The sequence below is a fragment of the Phymastichus coffea genome, unplaced genomic scaffold (assembly GCF_024137745.1).
Source record: "Phymastichus coffea isolate CEN01 unplaced genomic scaffold, Cenicafe_Pcof_1.1 PCOF00168, whole genome shotgun sequence".
Taxonomy (NCBI): Eukaryota; Metazoa; Arthropoda; class Insecta; order Hymenoptera; family Eulophidae; genus Phymastichus; species Phymastichus coffea.
Genome location: NW_026706979.1, coordinates 42,450 through 59,816, shown reverse-complemented (window position 1 = coordinate 59,816; position 17,367 = coordinate 42,450). Strand labels below are relative to the sequence as shown.

Below are 17,367 nucleotides of genomic sequence, written 5' to 3'. Positions count from 1 at the left end.
TGATCAGCCAGTACTCACACGACCCAGAGAAGCGTAGAAACGGAGCGAAGAAAAACAGAGTCCAAGAATACTCGAGCGCACGCATACACACACGCGCGCGCGCACACGGCGACGACGAAAAAACCGAGCGAGCGAGTGCAACCCACACAGTCTCGCGTCGAAAAAAATAAAAAGAAGCTATAGAGCGCGGCAGAGCGAGCGAGAGAGACTCATACGCGCACACAGAGCAAGCGAGCGAGCGAGAGAGAGAGAGAGAGAAGTTGAGCATGGCCTTGGCCGCCGCTGCGGGGTAATTCAGTCAAGGTTTCGGCCGATGAACTTCCTCTCCGACTGGCGGAGCAGCAAGCAGGCGCAAGCAGCAGCAGCAGCGGCGGTGGCGGCGGCAGCAGCAGCAGCAGCACCAGCACCAGCAGCAGCAGCAGCAGCAGCAGTCGTCGCTGTCGCGCTCCGCGCGTTAGTGGTAGTGAGAATGGTGGGGGTAGGCGGCCAATCGGCGCTCAAGCCTCTGCGGCTCGCCATTGGCTGGCTCGGGGATCGGCATTGTCAGTGACCTCCAGCATTGAAAATGCGATGAACTCGAGTGTGTAGCGAGTCGCCCCTAGACCTCGAAAAGCGAGCCGCACTCTCTGTCTCGCTGCTCTCCCCCCACTCCTGTCCTCGTCTCGCTCGTTCCGCGGCGAGCCGAGCCGAGCCGAGCAAGGGCTGCAGCAGGTAAGCTCCACAGTCAGTCAGAGCAACGCGAGCCTCCCTCGAGCGCGGACTCACTTTCACTCACTCGCGCCAAGCAAGCGCGCTCGCGCCACGTTCTTCCGAACGCAGTCCGTTCATATATATCGTCCGAGGCGCACACCCTCGGCAGCTCACTTGCCGCCCGTCCGCCGCTGCGCCAACAACGTGACCGCGCGCGCGCGCACAGTAGCAGTCGTCATGTTGTCGTCAGTGAAGTGCAGTGATACCTAGTTCGCACGTGCAGTTCGGTTCTCTCTTTCTCTGCGACAAATTGCCCGGTTGTTATTCCCGTGAGTTGCCAGTGGATCTCTCGAGCGCTCTTGCGCGTCGACAAGAGCGAGTTTTACGATGATGATCCTGCCGCCCGACAGCAGCGCGCAGCCGGCGGCCACCAGCTTCGCGCAGATATTCGCCCAGCATCAGCAGCAACAGCACCACCATCAGCACCAGCAGCAGCACGTGCTCGCCGCGCACACAGCGCCGTCGCCGCCCGCGGCTATGTTGCCGACCATGGACTCGACGGTGTCGTCCGCGCAGAGAGCCGAGCCAGAGCTCAACATAGGTATGGCAGCGCGTTGCTTCCGCGGCTTCGTGCACGCTCGCGCCAGCGAGTGCCGAACAATGGCAGATCCATGCACGGCAGCTGCAGCGAGAGAGTAAAATAGAGGTCGTTGATTCGCGAGAAAGCCGAGCGCGTTATCGCTCTCTCTCTCGCACACTCGCGGGATAGTGAAAGCTGAAAGTTGCAACGCAGCGCATGCGATGCTGTAACTCTCAGGCGCGGGAGAGCGCGATGCGGAGAAAGTGCTCGGTCTCGCGCGCGTCGCCGACAGCTTACGTATGTGCTTACCTATATAGATAAATGTCGCGCGATGTGTGGCCACGCGAGAAAACGGCGCGCGTGTACGGCACTCGATAGGCAGACAGACGTTTGTTTTGTTTTCACTTTTCACGTGCCTTGTTTTCGGTATCCTTCGATACGACTAGATCGACTGCGAGAGGTCATCCGTGCGATTGATAAGTGCCCTGCAGGTCTCGGCAGCGTCTTGTCTCAAGTAAATACGAGATGAATATTTTAAAGAAGCTGGCGCACAGTTGCAAATGTGACATTACCGAGTGACAAATCGAGTACCTTGTTATTTCTCGTTGTGTTTTCGAAGACTTCGTTCCAAGTTCGAAGATCCCTGAGCCCGCGGTAAAAACCATTTGACATTGCTCCCGACGTTAGGCCCCAGCACACGAGCCACGGCTCCAAAATTTCTCGATATACGCTGTTTATTGCGAACGACAAGACAACGTGGACATATCGAAAGCGCGATGCGCAATATGAGAGGGCACGAGGAAAAGTCAACTAAAACGTATCAAATTTGCTTGTGCTTGCAGAATTCGATGGGACCACAGTGCTGTGCCGCGTGTGCGGCGACAAGGCCTCGGGTTTTCACTACGGCGTTCATTCCTGCGAGGGATGCAAGGTAAGCAGACCGACAGCGAGAATTGCTTGACGTTACGAAAAATGCGCAAGAGCCGCCCGCGCCGAGGAGAGGCTACGTTGTCGCCTCGAATTTCGCGAGCGAAGCGACGACGAGGCTGCTCCGCGGCTGCGACCGCGGAAGGCCAGCGAGCGAATGGGACGATCGCGAGGTGTGCATGAGTTGAAGGCCAAGCGCCAAGACGAAGAAGCTATCGACCGGGTCGGCCGCTCGCGAGCCAACAAGGCCTTGTACATTTTAAAGGCTCCCTCTTGGCGCTCGCTGCACGTCCGCCGCGTGCGAGCGCGAACACTAGGTCACTCTAGAAGCGGCGTCCGAGCTCGGATCGCCGCCGCGAGGCGAGCGGTCGAAAAATTGGCTGGGCGAAAACTTTAATATTCCGAGCGGCGGCGGCGGCGGCTGCGGTGGTGGCAGCTGCGTATCACGCGCGTTTATCGTTTCCCGGGCCGGACACGCGTGTAGGCGCGCGTGCGCGCGCGGTGCATTGGGGATTCGTCGCACACGCGGGCCCTGCAGCAGTGAGCCTGGTGGTCTCCGTCATTGTCCCTTTTTCAAGTGCACTCGTTCGTTGCCCTCTCGCGCCAAACCAGCAGCCGCCTCGCCCGTTTCCAGAAATCCCTCCTTCCTCGCCGCCGCCGTCGCCGCCGCCTGCACGATGCCGCCCGCGCGCGCACGCGGAATATTACTTTCACCCGCTTCTCTCCGCACGCATCTCCGGACATTTTAATTTCAAATTTCTTTCTTCTCCGACGGGCATGATGCCTCCGACGCGTCGCTCGACATCTCGAGAGAAAAAGAGTAGGTAAAACGTAGCCGCTCCTTTTTGTGCTTAGCATTCAAAAGACTGCGCAAACAACAAAATCTTGGCATTTTCGATTTTTGCAAAGACAATGAGTCGCATCAGCATTGTAAATAAACGTCTTTATACTTATTTCATGAACGAGCGAAAATTACGTATACGGTCGAGCGCTTTACGAAAACAAAACGATCTTTCGAAAGAAGAAAAGCTGAAAAAATTTTTTATATAACGCTTAACCTTCGCCAAAAGAGCGAGTGAACAATTGAGTTACGTAAAAAAAATGAGACCGAAAAGATTTCTATTTCAAATCCAGCGGAAAAAAAGAGCGACGACGCACACGTGCATACGCACACACACACACACGGTAACGCACACTTGGAGCGTCTCGAAGGCCGCGCGAGTCAACGTCCTCGATACGATTCCCCGTCTCGCGGCCCTGGGTCTCTCTTCCCCTCCACGCGCCCGTTCAGAAGCATTGCAGAGAGTAGGGATACATGAGAGTATATGCGTGGGACGGCGCGCGCGAGTTTAGCCCCTACCGGCCTGCTCAGCTCCGTAGTTAACCGAGGACCTCGTGAGAGTGCGCCAGGTGCTTGCCTCGCGATCGGCAGATCCGCTCCGACCGTTGCGTCGTGCGCGTCGCCCGGTTGGAGTTCGCGGCAGCGACTTTTGCGCTCCGCGTCCGCATCGGTTACTCGAACTAACGTCTCGAGTATTTGTAGCATTCGTATGATTACGCACTTGGAAACGCTCGGATGACTATTTGTTTTGCTGCCGATCCATTTAACAAATGTCTACGGTTAGTCGATGAATTGCTTCTCGGATTTTACAAAAACAAAAAAAAAAGGAAAGCGAAAACATTCTCAAAACGAAAACGCAGCTATGCCACAAAAGTCGCCGCAAACGTAACCGCCGGAAAATCTTCCTCTTGCTCGCTCTCTCTCTCTCTCTCTCTCTCTCTCTCTCTCTCTCTCTCTCTCTCCTCTCTCTCTCTCTCTCTCTCTCTCTCTCTCCTCTCTCTCTCTCTCTCTCTCTCTCTCTCTCTCTCTCTCTCTCTCTCTCTGTCTCCGTGTGTAAAAAATGAAGCAACTTTTCTCCGCAGCCCATTGAAATGATGACGAGGTTCGCTTTCTATTGATCCTTTTTCGGCCGTACATTTGCGAGGAACACGCAGACAAAAGAAGTTTTCTCGCACGGCATGTGGGCCACCGGGCAACAGGTTCTCTCTCTCTCTCTCTCTCTCTCTCTCCGCAAAATTCACAGGTAGCCGAAACCTCGGTATAGTAAGAGGAGGCGCTGCGTTGCCTAAATGAAGAAAAAAAAGAAAGACCAAGTCGTAACACACCCAAGCCGCAGTCGTTCAAATCGTGTATCTTTGGCCTTCATTAATCAACCGACACGCGGGACGAGAGAAATCTGGTCGTGTTGCGCTTTCCGCGCGGGAAAAACTTCTGAGGCTATAGGGGAGTGGCGAAGGGATAGAGAGTGTCCTTTATCGATTTTACCTGGAACGGCCGACTTTTCATACGACGTGCGTGCGACTTGTCTATCTACGAGCGTCGGCAAACGCATGCAAATAATGTAATAACAAAGCCAGAAGAAAGAAAAAAAAATTAGACGCGCGTTTGGCTCCAGTCTGCAAAGTTACTTAAGAACGCGGAAGAGAGAGACTAGGTCGCTCGGTCGCACTACTGTTGCACCTATTTCGCGTGGACGACAACCGAGAGAAGCTTAGCCCCCCCCCCCCCCCCCCTCTTCCTTCCATGATGCCTGAGTCTAATGCTCTCTCTCTTTCTCTGTCTCTCTCAGCGTACTAGCGTTCGCGCGCTCGCAAGCGGCGCTCGACCCATATTTGGCGCGTTGCACTTGCGCGTACCGCCGCCCCTCCGAGAATCTACGGAATCTATTATGATTTTCGAAAAGTTATATTTGACCGGGGATATCGATATATCTTCACCGTGCGAATATGTTATCTTTGCTCTGCAATCGGCAACGTGTCAATAACGCGAGGGTGTGCTCGAATTAATAAATTTCGGAAACGAAAGAGACTTTATCAAGTTCAATTGTTTATTCATATCGGGACAAAGCTCGTTGAAAAGAAAAAAAGCGATGGCGAAGAAGCGGATCGTAATGAGAAAAGATTTATCTCGTAAATTCTCGAAAAATCCAGAATCATATGCTTCGCAGTTGTCGGGGGTAGGGAGCAGAAGAGGGGTTGAACGGAGAGCAGCGGCCGGGTCTTTGACCTCGCGAGCCAGTTACGTCACACACTTGCGTACATGTACAATCTAGCTGCCACTACGCCTAGTGCAGCAGTAGCAGCCTCCTCTCTCTCGTCACTTTTGATGTCGTAACGAGTCGCGATCTCATTTTCATTTGATTGCGCTCACTCGCCCCCCCTCCCCCTCTTTTTTTCTCTCACAGAAGAGTAGTAGTATATTTGGGAGCTTGCGAGGTTACTGACCTGCACTTATATTATACTTGCAGGAGTGAATTCACTTCGGAAAATCGGGTCAGTCGTTATCTCACTTGCAGCTCGGTATTATCAATTGGGTCGTTACTGATGCGCTTCGAACGAGAGAGAGAGAGAGAGAGAGAGAGAGAAGAGAGAGACAGAGAAAAAAAGAGCCATTCTATGTGTGCGATACGAAAGTATGGAGTGCAAAGCTGCGTGCATGTGTGTGAGAGAGATCTAGGAGTGCAGTGGCCTAGCGCGAATTCTCGCTCGGGGTCGCGCGCCGGTTAATGCCCCCGAGCACGTACGTATAGAGAGAGAGAGAGAGAAAGAGAGAGACTGCCTTTAGCAAGCGCATGCGCTACGTCACCGTTACTCTCAGCATTCACCTTCTCCTCTCTCTCTCGTTCTCTTTCCAGGTCTCCTCCTACTCTCTTGCTGGCTATACGCTCCGGTCGTTCACCTCGCAGCTCGTTCACCCCCGCGAATGAGAGAGAGAGAGAGAGAGAGAGAGAGAGAGAGAACGACCACAACTGCACTGCAAGCTACTGCACACCCAACCCCTCCATCTCCTCATCCTCCTCCTCTCACTACTTACCGTCTGGGCGAGCGAACTATCGCTTTGCAATGAGAGTGACTCTGAAAATTATGCGCGAGCGAGACAACTCATCTCGTCGGACACTTGAGTACTGGGCAGATAAGCCTCTCTATATCCAGCGCCGCTGACATGTGCAATTTTCGCAGAATCTTCCCGGCTCTCCGCTTTTTTCACTCGCGATAATAAGCACTCCACGAGTGTTCCGAACAAAATCGAGTTCTGAACGAAGATAATGATACGACCAAAAGATATTCCTTGAACTTGCCTGTATTTTTATCGAAATTCATTTCGCAACTCCCTCGAATTGCCAACGTAAAGGCTTATCGGTTCGTTATCTACATTCATCAACTAGACTTTATGCATTTGTATGACGCTGATAGTGGCAGCGGTCAATAATGAGCATGCGAGAATATCGGGGGAAAGGGCTCACCGGAATATTGAATGCGCTTAAAAGTCGTGCCCGAGCAGGCGAAATAAAAGAAACGAACGTGCGTAGAGAAGAAGAAGAAGCAGCAGCCAAGGGCTTATCGGTTATGATGGAATAAGCAATCTCCACTGACCTACTTTCTCTCTCCCCCCGAAGAAAAAGCGCGTGCAGTTCCCCCGTTGCTGTGTCTCGCATCAATCGCAAGCTTCCCCCTGCAAATTCCAACGGCAGCATCTAGCTCCAGCCGAAAAATAGTCCAGCTCCGAGTCGTTCACCCCTCGGTAGGGGAGGTTCTCTTTCTCTCTCTCTCTCTCTCTCTCTCTCTTCCGCGTGTGTACGCCTCTTAGCTGGGTCGACGACCCGGGTGACCCGTTTAAGAGGGGTCAGGGAGAGGGGGCTGCAAGATCGATGCTCTCTCTCGTGCTCGCGGGGTTGCTGCCCTCGCTGCATCCGGGCTCACTACTCCGCCAATTAGCCCATTTTCATCTCTCGCACGATTTTTGCGTGGCGCTTGCGCGCCCCGACGTAGCGCCGTTACGTAACTGCAATCGCGCTCGCGCCCTCCTCCATCTCCTCGGCGACGAGGTCGTCGACCGGAGCTTGCGCTTGTCTACGGACTCGCCTTGCGCCTCGGCGACGCGGCCCGCGTCCGACAGCCAGCACCCTCGATCGCGCGCTCGCTCGGTGCGCGGCGAGAGCGAGAGAGAGAGAGAGAGAGAAAGAGAGACAGAGCGAGACGGAGCTTTTCGGATATGCGCGCGTGTACGCGATAGACGGGGAAGGGAGCAAAAGAGAGCGAGGCAGCGGCAGCAGCTCTCGAGGCTCGACTCTCACTTTCGCGCGGTGAACTGCGGGTGAACGTCCGGGAATTGGGTCAGAGGCCCCCACCTCGGAGCAGCAAGGCTCTCGCGTTCGCCGCCGCTGCTGCTGCTGCTGCTGCTGCTGCTGCTGCCGCTGGCGTATGTGCCGTTGCGCGCGTTCGCTCGCCTCGCGCCAGTCCACGTTCGAACTCCGCGACAAACGGTCGTCCTCTACGCTCAAACAGCGAAAAAAGCTCTCGCTTGCAGTCCACGATCGCGACTCAGTCGTCGCTGTGCACCATTTGCGCGAAAGTGTCGGCACTCAATCAAAGACCACTCGAGATTAATAAAAAGGAAGTAGCCTTCGGAGGACTTTAAGTCGAGTACCCATGGGGTGTCTGTGTGAATGTGATCTGGCCAGCGGTAGCGGTCGCTTAGAGCTTAGCAGCGGCGGCTCGGGTGGCTCGGGCTCATCATCCGATAGTGACGAGGGCTTCAACGATCATCGTGTTCGTTCGCAGGGCTTCTTCAGGCGCAGCATCCAGCAGAAGATACAGTATCGGCCCTGCACCAAGAACCAACAGTGCAGCATACTCAGAGTCAACAGGAATCGTTGCCAGTACTGCCGGCTCAAGAAGTGCATCGCCGTTGGCATGAGCCGCGATGGTGAGTATTATCTATTTGTCTGTTTCGCGCGTCACGAGTGTTCGCCGAAATAACGTCGGTTGCGAAACGAAAGAAAGAAAAGGAAAAGGAAACAGCCTTAGTTGATGCGAGCCTTGAGCGGCGAATAAAAAAAGCGAATTGTTTGCCCAATAAATTCATCGGGTTCGATAACAAAGGGGATCCGTAAACAATGACGCAAAACAGTCAGCAGAAAATTGCTCGTAAGTAGTACGAGTTCGCGTGACGGGAGCCTCGCTCGCGCGTAAGTAGATAAAGGACGCGCTTACATTATACACACACGCGAGCGCGCGAGCTCTCGAGGTTAGACTCATTGCTCAACAGAGATACGGAGGTCAGAGAAAAGAGCGTTTTGGAAATTTGGGTTGCCAGGGCATCGACCGTTTACGCAACTCGAGCGCCAGGCGCGCTTGTCTCTCTCTCTCTCTCTCTCTCTCTCTCTCTCTGTCGCAATCAACAGTGAACCAACCGAGCGAAAGTGGACGGATCTCCTTCAGCGTGAAAGTGTACCAATTCGGCGGGATGGTCCTGTTTTTATCGAAAGCGTCGCGCGTGGCTTTTGCAATGAGAGCTTGCGAGCCAGAAGCTCAGTAACGATATACGAGATGTGAAAACTCGAGACGATTGAGAATCGGAAGAATAAAGAAAAGAAAAAAGTCGCGCGTCTTTTTTAAACGACGCGAACGAGAGCTCGCAGTAATTATATTGATCTATCGTGCGCGCGCGCGGTCCAAGACATATATTGCGCGCTGGGGTCAACAGTCGGTCGTTGCTCGGATATTGCTCGCGTACAGCGCGCGCGGGCGCAAAGTGGTTTCCCGTACGGCGAGTACCGCTAGGCCGTGAAGTGGCGCCGCCGCGCGGAGACCTCGCGAACCTTCATCTCGAGCGGCGGCGATCGGCGGCTCGAGCGAAGGCGCGCCGCCTGACTATCGCCTGGCCCCTTCCACTTTAGCGCCGCCGTCGCAAGTTGAACACGCAAGCGTCGCTCATTCGGCCTTCGGCCGTCAACTCGCGCGCTTCGTTCTCGCGAGGCTTTCTCCGTCTCCTGGTTGTCGATCGTGGCGGTCGTCGTGTCGACGCGCAATCTCCGTGCAATGACAGACGGACGTATTTTTTCAGGTCTCGATCGACAATTTACAATTAGAAAGTTGATGCCTGAATCGACGGAAATGCGCGCAAGCTCATACCTTTTGCTTTTCTGAAACGTTGACGATCGATGCTTCCAACTTGAGAGCGAATCGTCCTTACTTGAATAAATATGAAAACAGCTCTGAACGACGGAAAAGAAAGTTAGGCGCGATAAGAAAAAGGAAACAGCTGGGGGTGCATCCCCTGGCGCGCAATAAAGTGTTGAGGTCGCGCTGTTCTCCCTTTAAAAATCGTAGCTAGCCTATGGATGGCGCTCACTCCCACACCCACACGCTCTCGCTCGGCACAGCCAAGTTCAAGGCCAAAGGCCGTCCATGTGCGCGGCCGCTCGCGTGTGTGCCTCTCGCGCGCTCGCTCGCTAAGGTTCCACGAGTAGGGGGGAGTACGAGAGAGCTACCGCGGCGCGAGTATGGTAGTGGCTGGCGATGGCAATGTGGGGCGGAGGGAGGGGGGAGAGCGAGCGAGGAGAGCGAAGTGACGAGTTGGGTGGGTGGTGGGGAGGGAGGTACAGTGCTCTCGCGCGAGACTCGGCTGTTGAACGCGAGCGCGAGCAAACTCACGTCAGTCGCGCGGCGATGCTACACGCGCTCGTATCAGCGCGGCAGTGCCATTTATCGAGGACAGCCGAGTCGTCGGCGAGGCGAAGCTGAGCAAGTTTTAGCGGCACGCGACAGGATAAGTTGATCGTAGCGACAGGCGGCGGTCGGGTTGTGTGTGCGGGAAACAGTTTCGCTCGTGTGTTGTTACGGCAGAGTTTTCAACATTTCACCGAAATTCGAAAAGCAGCTCATGTCCGCCGTCATGGGGGACGAGCTGCCGATCCTCAAGGGGATACTCAATGGCGTGGTCAAGTACCACAATGCTCGTACGTGTCGACGACCTTCCCCGAGAGCGACGCGCGCTTGCGACTCGTTGATTTGGGAAAGCTAACGTGCGTGCGTCCGTTGTGCTTTCTGTTGCAGCTGTGCGATTCGGGCGAGTGCCCAAGCGCGAGAAGGCACGCATCTTGGCGGCGATGCAGCAAAGCTCGCATAGCCGCTCGCAGGAAAAGGCCGTGGCGGCGGAACTCGAGGACGAGCAGCGCCTCTTGGCTACGGTCGTGCGCGCCCACCTCAACACCTGCGAGTTCACCCGCGACAAGGTCGCGCCGGTGCTCGCGAGGGCGCGCGAGTCGCCCAATTACACCGCGTGCCCGCCGACTCTGGTGAGTATGTTGCCCTCGGCGCCTCCCGCGGACGCCGCGCCCGCCCGCCCTTGTCCAGCGAGCCGTGCAAGTGACCGTGGACCTGGTGTGCTTTCGGTGTTACAGGCGTGCCCGTTGAATCCTAACCTGCAGCCGTTGAACGGCCAGCAAGAGCTCCTCGAGGACTTCTCCACGAGGTTCTCGCCGTACATCCGCGGAGTGGTCGAGTTCGCCAAGCGCATTCCGGGCTTCGGCCTTTTGGCTCAGGACGACCAGGTCACGCTCCTGAAGGCCGGTGTGTTCGAGGTGTTGCTCGTCAGGCTGGCCTGCATTTTCGACGGACAGACCAACAGCATGATCTGCTTGAACGGCCAGCTGCTCAAGCGCGAGTCCATCCACAACAGCAGCAACGCGCGCTTCCTCATGGACTCCATGTTCGACTTTGCCGAACGCGTCAACTCGCTCAGGTTATCGGACGCCGAGCTCGGCTTGTTCTGCTCGATAGTGCTCATCGCGCCCGACAGACCCGGACTGAGGAACACCGAATTGGTCGAGAGAATGCACAACAAGCTCCGAAGTGCACTGCAGTCCGTCCTCGCGCAGAATCACCCGCAGCAGCCAGACATCCTCAGAGAACTGCTCAAGAAGATTCCCGATCTCAGAACACTCAACAGTCTGCACTCGGAGAAACAGCTGGCATTCAAGATGACCGAGCAGCAGCAGCAGCTGCAAGCTCAGCAGGCCCAGGCGGCCCAACAGGCCCAGCAGCATCAGCAGCAGCAGCAGCAGCAACAGCAGCAGCAGCAGCAGCAGCAGCAGCAGCAGTGGCCAATGGAAGAGGAACCCGTTGCATCTTGGGGATCGGCCTCGGACGTGGCCATGGACGAGGCAGTCAAGAGTCCACTCGGCAGTGTCTCGAGCACCGAGAGCACGTGCAGCGGCGAAGTGGCCTCGCTCACCGAGTACCACCACCACGTCTCGCCAGCGGTCGGGCATCACGCGTCGAGTGCGCCGCTGCTGGCGGCCACGCTGGCCGGCGGACTGTGCCCCCACAGAAGACGAGCCAACTCGGGCAGCACGAGTTCGGGCGACGACGAGCTCCACCGGGCGAGCCTGGCAAAGACGCCGCAGCCGGCGCCAGGTCAGTGTCCGCGCTTCCGCAAGCTCGACTCGCCGAGCGACAGCGGCATCGAGAGCGGCACGGAGAAGGCCGACAAGCCGGCGAGCAGCAGCACGAGCAGCGCCCCCACGTCCGTCTGCTCGAGTCCGAGGTCCGCCGAGGACAAGGAGGTCGAAGACATGCCCGTACTCAAGCGCGTCTTGCAAGCCCCGCCCCTCTACGACACCAACTCGCTCATGGACGAGGCCTACAAGCCCCACAAAAAGTTCCGCGCCCTGCGGCAGAAGGACAGCGCCGAGGCCGAGCCCGCCGTCAGCGTCAGTCCCCACACTCAGTCCCAGCTGCACCTACACCTGACCTCGCCGCCGGCGAGAAGTCCCTCGGCGCCGCAGCCCCAGCAGCAGTCGACGCTGCAGTCGGCGCTACAGAGCCAGTGTTCGCAGAAGGCCAGTCTGCTCAGCAGCACGCACTCGACTCTGGCCAAGAGCCTGATGGAGACGCCGCGGATGACGGCCGAACAGCTAAAGCGCACCGACATCATTCACAACTACATCAGCCGCGGCGAGGTCAGTCTGTCGCCCAGCCGGTCCTCGCCGTCCTCCCAGGCGTGCTCGCCCTCCCCGGCGGAGCAGTGCGCCTCGACGACGACGACGACGGCGATGACGAGCGCCCGGTCGTCGCCCCTCCTGCACCACCCGGGCTCGCCGCAACTGATGCACTGCGCGGCCCAGTCCAGCTTCAGCGGCGCGCAGCGCTGGCCGGCGGGCACCTCGGTCATCACGACCACGACGAAACAGGACTATCTGGCGGCGGCGGCGCCGCTCGGCTCGCCGGCGTCCTCGCCCAGGTACCTGTCGGCGGCGGCGACGAGCAGCACGAGCACGAGTCCACGGCCCGCCTCGAACCACAGTGCCGCCAGTCTGGTGCTGCAACCCGGCAACGTGGTCGAGCTGCAGGTCGACATCGCCGACAGCCAGCAGCCGCTGAACCTCTCCAAAAAGTCGCCGTCCCCGTCGCCCAGGCCCCTCCTGCCCCAGGGCAGCTGCAAAGCCCTGTCGCTCGAGGCGTAGTGGGTCGCTCCAGAGACGACGGACGCAAATCGCACGCCGCAACCGGCCGCCGGCGCGCCTCGAGAGCCGCTGGGCGAGCGCCCCTGCGGTAGACGCCTACTCACCTCGAAAACCACCCACCCATCGCTGACCTGGGCCAGGACCAGGGTGACAAGTGCCAGGACGCTACGAGCGCGTTGATACAAACCAAATAATTTATTATTTAAAAGACGATAACGAGAAAAGAAACACGCGAGCAGCGGCGACAGCGGCGCAAGAGGATGGATATCCGTCTACGGGCGCATCGGCAGACAAGTGTGCTCGCTGTCGATGTCGTGAGTCGCGATCGGCGAAATAGATTCCGCTGGAAAACCGACGTGAAAAATAATGAAAGGATCTCGAGAAGCTAATGTGCTAATAATTACGTATTACAAAATCAGACGCTCGCGATTGATCAACTGTGCGGATCAGATGGGCGTGCGCGACATGATCGTCGAAGGGATCTAATGCAAGTGCCGCGTCTTTAGAATCCTAGCATGAATATTTGTTCTCTCTCTGTCTATCTCTCACCTGCGCATCCATCCACCCACCGGCAAGTCTGTCAGGAGAAGATTGAAGATTGGAGCAAGAAGACGAAAACTAGCAACAAGTTGCAGCAGCAGCAGCAGCAGCAGCAGCAGCAGCAGCAGCAGCAGCAGCAGCAGCAGCAGCAGCAGCAGCAGCAGTAGCGGCCACCTCCAAGTAAGCAAAAGAAATAATAACGCAAGAAGGACGTTTACGAATTACAAACAAACAAAAAATTGAGCGTTACAGCTATAAAAAAGATTAATAATCTATTACATGTGATAATCATGGAAATCGCGCATCCTGTACAGTCTCCACCTCATTCATCGATCATCTACTCTACTATAATTATTGAATTTTATGCAAGTAATTAATATTATTGTATCTCCTAAGGCATAGTGTATAATCGTATACAAAAATGATTATCATCTTGCATGTGAAAAAAAGTGTGAATGCGTGTTAGACGAATGCATTAAGAATGAGTGCGGACGCCTGTATATATTGGTATGTACGAAGAACATATATATATATATATACATCTATATGTGTGTATATGTATATATATAGTAATATCGGAGTAAGAGTCCGAGGCTATATTGACGAGTGTGGCGATATATACTGAACCCAAAGGGTTCCTGTGTGCGGTCATATGCAAGAACGCGCGAGTGCGAGTGTGTCGGGGCAATCGGACAAACAAAGTCTTTTGTCGAACGTTAATTAATTAATAATAAACAAATAATATAAATATATATTATAAAAACATTTGCGATATAAAGTTTTGTCAAATGAGACTGAACGGCCCACCGCGGCGGCCCCTTTCTCCCGTAAAGCTCTAAAACTCTCCTCCACCCCACTCACACCTCACTAATCTCTCCTACAATCTCACTGACTTCGTCTCAAAAATTCACCTGCCCACCACCGTATCTCCCCCGTAGCTGGAAGACACTCCAGAACAACCGAATTCGTGAAAGCAAATCAACAAGGTTTAGCACACCATTCGACTCTCAATCTATATATCATTGTTACAGCAACAAAAGTATATAACAAACAAAACTAAATCACTAGTGATAATGGTATAAACAGAACATACAAAATGAAGTGTCTACAAAAGTAAAGAAATAGCTCATTAGAGGAAAAATAATAAATTTTTTCGTAGAAGTAAATGTTAAATACAGAGTAATTATGTGTCGTGCGTATGCATGCATGTGCGAGAGGCGAGAAAGGCGAGAAAAAAAAAGACGCGTAAGGAGTTTACTTGTAAATAGTAGTCTCGATAAGACTAGCTCTTAAAAAAACGAACTTATAGACGCGTGGCGACGACGGCAAACTACGTCCTATTATCGAGCTCCTGTCAAACCTTACTCCAACACACCTCTTATCTCATGTATCCTTTGCTATATCTACTCATTTACAGAGAATAGGAAAGAGAGATCAATAATCAGCTTGTATTCGAAAGATATTTGTCTTTTTATTTGTTGAAATAAAAACAACCTGTATTGTATAAACTGCTCTCCTTTCTTTATGCATTTTACCCCCTCACGATGTCTAAAGTGAAAAAAGTGTTTAAAAAACATGCACACGCACACGCTATTCACGCAAAATGAGAAAAAACATTCTAATAGGAATATTCTTTCCTAGATTAACTTACTCCTTTTAACGCTCCCCGAAGAATCGAAACTTGTACCCTCCGAAAGAAAAAAAAACGCTAATGTACTATTTGCTCCTCGATGTATTTACTGTATACTTGGAGTCATTCCTGTGTATTATCCCTCGAATTTAAAGGTTTAAAGATAAAAAGAAGACGATGATTGTATATGAGCGAGCGTGAAAAAATAAAGACATTGTAACGGAGTATGTGAAAAGCATAGGCTTGCGCATCCCCTGCTACTTTATTATCAAAATATATCTGTGTTTATTTCTTGCAAATTCCGCAATTGTCAAAGAGATTCTATACCCCTCGTTCCTTATTTCCCACGATCCTGTCTACGATAATAACTATCGTTAAATTTTTTCCTCGTTCCCTGAACAGTATATTCCCTCCCCAAGCCTGTGCAGGAAACTAGCGTTGATAAATCGTCGTATACTGTTATGCATAAACTACACATAATAATTATTATAGTAAACGATACATAAAGTATGATATATTTCTCTATCCATTAAGGAGGAAGACTACAAAATACAGATGAAAGAAAATTGTATGCGCGCGAGCGTAAACCTTGTACACACCCACATACACAAAACACTTTGGAGTACACATGTAAACTGGAAAAAAAACTGCTCGAAATACCGGCACGAAAAAAGATGTGTACGCGTACATTGTAAAACAATTCTGAAGACACGTACAATTGTTGTTTTCTTGGCGAAGAACGAGTGGCAAAAAAACAAAAGAAACTGAAAAAAAATACCGAGGTACTCCGCGCAATTATACATAACAGCCCCGCATATTGCCCAGTGAGCACGTCATTTTGTACGCTTGGGAGTTGTGAGGTCGTCTGAATAAACATTTGTCTGGTGAATTATAAAACTATATCTTTTATTTATTAAAGAAACATTCTTGACATTATACCCTTTTCTTCCTTAATCAATTTTCATAAAGAATGTATTTCAAAAAGGAAACATTTAATCAAAGACTTGCCATCGGTTTTATTTCAATACAACTTCAGTTACATTACTTGAAAGCACTTCTTTATTTTCATTCAAGTTTCTAGCTTCTCAGTTCAATTAATTATCGTCGGTGACTTGGAGTCGTCACCATTGCGGCCCGGACCATCGTCATGATCGACAAACATCATCGTTGGGTCGTAATATCCCTGCAGCTTCCGAGAAATTTTGTTGGATGACATATTGTCAAAATGCCGAACAACGATAAGCTGACAAGGCAAATTGATTGTCCTTGAAAGTATAATAACGCATCGTGTTATCGAAGCATTTTTCACACCAAGAGCGCTTCCTGGAATTAGTTATCTCGTCCTTGGGATTAGTTGGGGCTTCAGAGCCGTGAATTAATCGAACGAACTTGCCATTATTGGAAAAAGCTTAATAATGTCGATTGAGCTCGATTGAGAAAGTAATTAATTTGATTTCAAAGTTTTCTTCCGTTTGCTCAACTTGTTTGAATTTCACAATAATTAAGTCTGCCACGTGCGCCTGTCGGTCGTGCCCGAAATAAACTTGAAATGTTTTTAATATTTTGAAAGTCGGCAATCTTTTTGTTCCTGAAATATTGATAAGTTTTGATGAATTAGGCAGAGCAAATATTAAGATTTTCTAGTTTTTTATCAAACTTTCACTAAAACAAAATTATGAATATTCTTTTGTCATCGCAGTTTGCGACTATAATTGTTTTCGAGGAAGCCGTAAATGAATCTTGGAAAATCACGCGAAAGCTCTAGAATCCATCCTCGTTGAGTTGCTCGAGCGACGAACCGCTGTCTCCGGCTGGAAACTGCAGCGCGGGCGCCATGAGCGAGCGCGACAGGTGGGCGTTCTATGCGGTTGCCCCGCGCAACCTCTGAACTCTAAACTTGAACTCCAGCCGAAGCTCAACTCGGCACGTGTCTGCGCTGTAGAGCACATTTGTCCGCGATTCCTATTTTCTTTGACATTCAGAGAAGTGGCCGCGCATGCGCTTCAATAGCTTCGCGAAAGTTTACTAAACAGTCGAGCGCAAAAAATTAACGGTAACGAGGGAGCTCGTCACCCTTTCGGATTGGCGCGTGCGGCAGTCTATCCACTCGATGAGAATCACATCTAGATTTCGAGGGGCTGATCGAAAGGTAGAGTTTGATGTGCCTGTTAGTCAGGTCGTAAAAACAATTACCATATCCGGCCAGTGCTTTCCTAGAAAACCAAAAAATCGAAATCGTTGACTCAGCGCTCTCAGATTAGATAAATTGCGCGAGCGCGCGGGAAAGTTGGTAACGGTGTATGGGCGCGCGGCCGAGTGATAAACGACCGGATAATAATTGGACTCGAAGCTTCTCTTGTACTCGCGCGCGAACGGACGGAGTGCAGTGACTCGTCTATTAATACGCAGCTCGGGGATGCAAATAACGCGCTAGCGGCTCGTGATTTATCGACTCGACGACTGAAAGCCTCGTCGGGCTGCTCGCGATTGACTTTCTCGATCGTACCTATCGTCTATTGACTTGTCGTCTAGCCGGCTCCGTCAAGTTCAACGATAACGCGCCAGAGATTTCAATTTCAGCGCGGAGAGGCGATACTCGGAGGTGAGCGTGAAAAGTATCGACCTGTTGACGGGCAAAAGACAAACACAGCAGCAACAACAAAGAAGCGACGAGCGGCGGGAAGCCTATT

General features: G+C 52.7%; 1 protein-coding gene across 1 annotated transcript; it reads left to right on the top strand.

Moving 5' to 3' along the window:
- Window positions 1-747: 747 nt before the first annotated feature.
- On the top strand, window positions 748-15,590 carry LOC131673102 (ecdysone-inducible protein E75-like). Its single transcript, XM_058950817.1, has 5 exons — window positions 748-1,291; window positions 2,113-2,201; window positions 7,820-7,964; window positions 10,097-10,338; window positions 10,444-15,590. Exons 1-5 carry the CDS (start codon window positions 1,078-1,080, stop codon window positions 12,505-12,507), a joined length of 2,754 nt encoding a protein of 917 aa, XP_058806800.1. The 5' UTR covers window positions 748-1,077; the 3' UTR covers window positions 12,508-15,590.
- The last annotated feature ends 1,777 nt before the right edge of the window (window positions 15,591-17,367 follow it).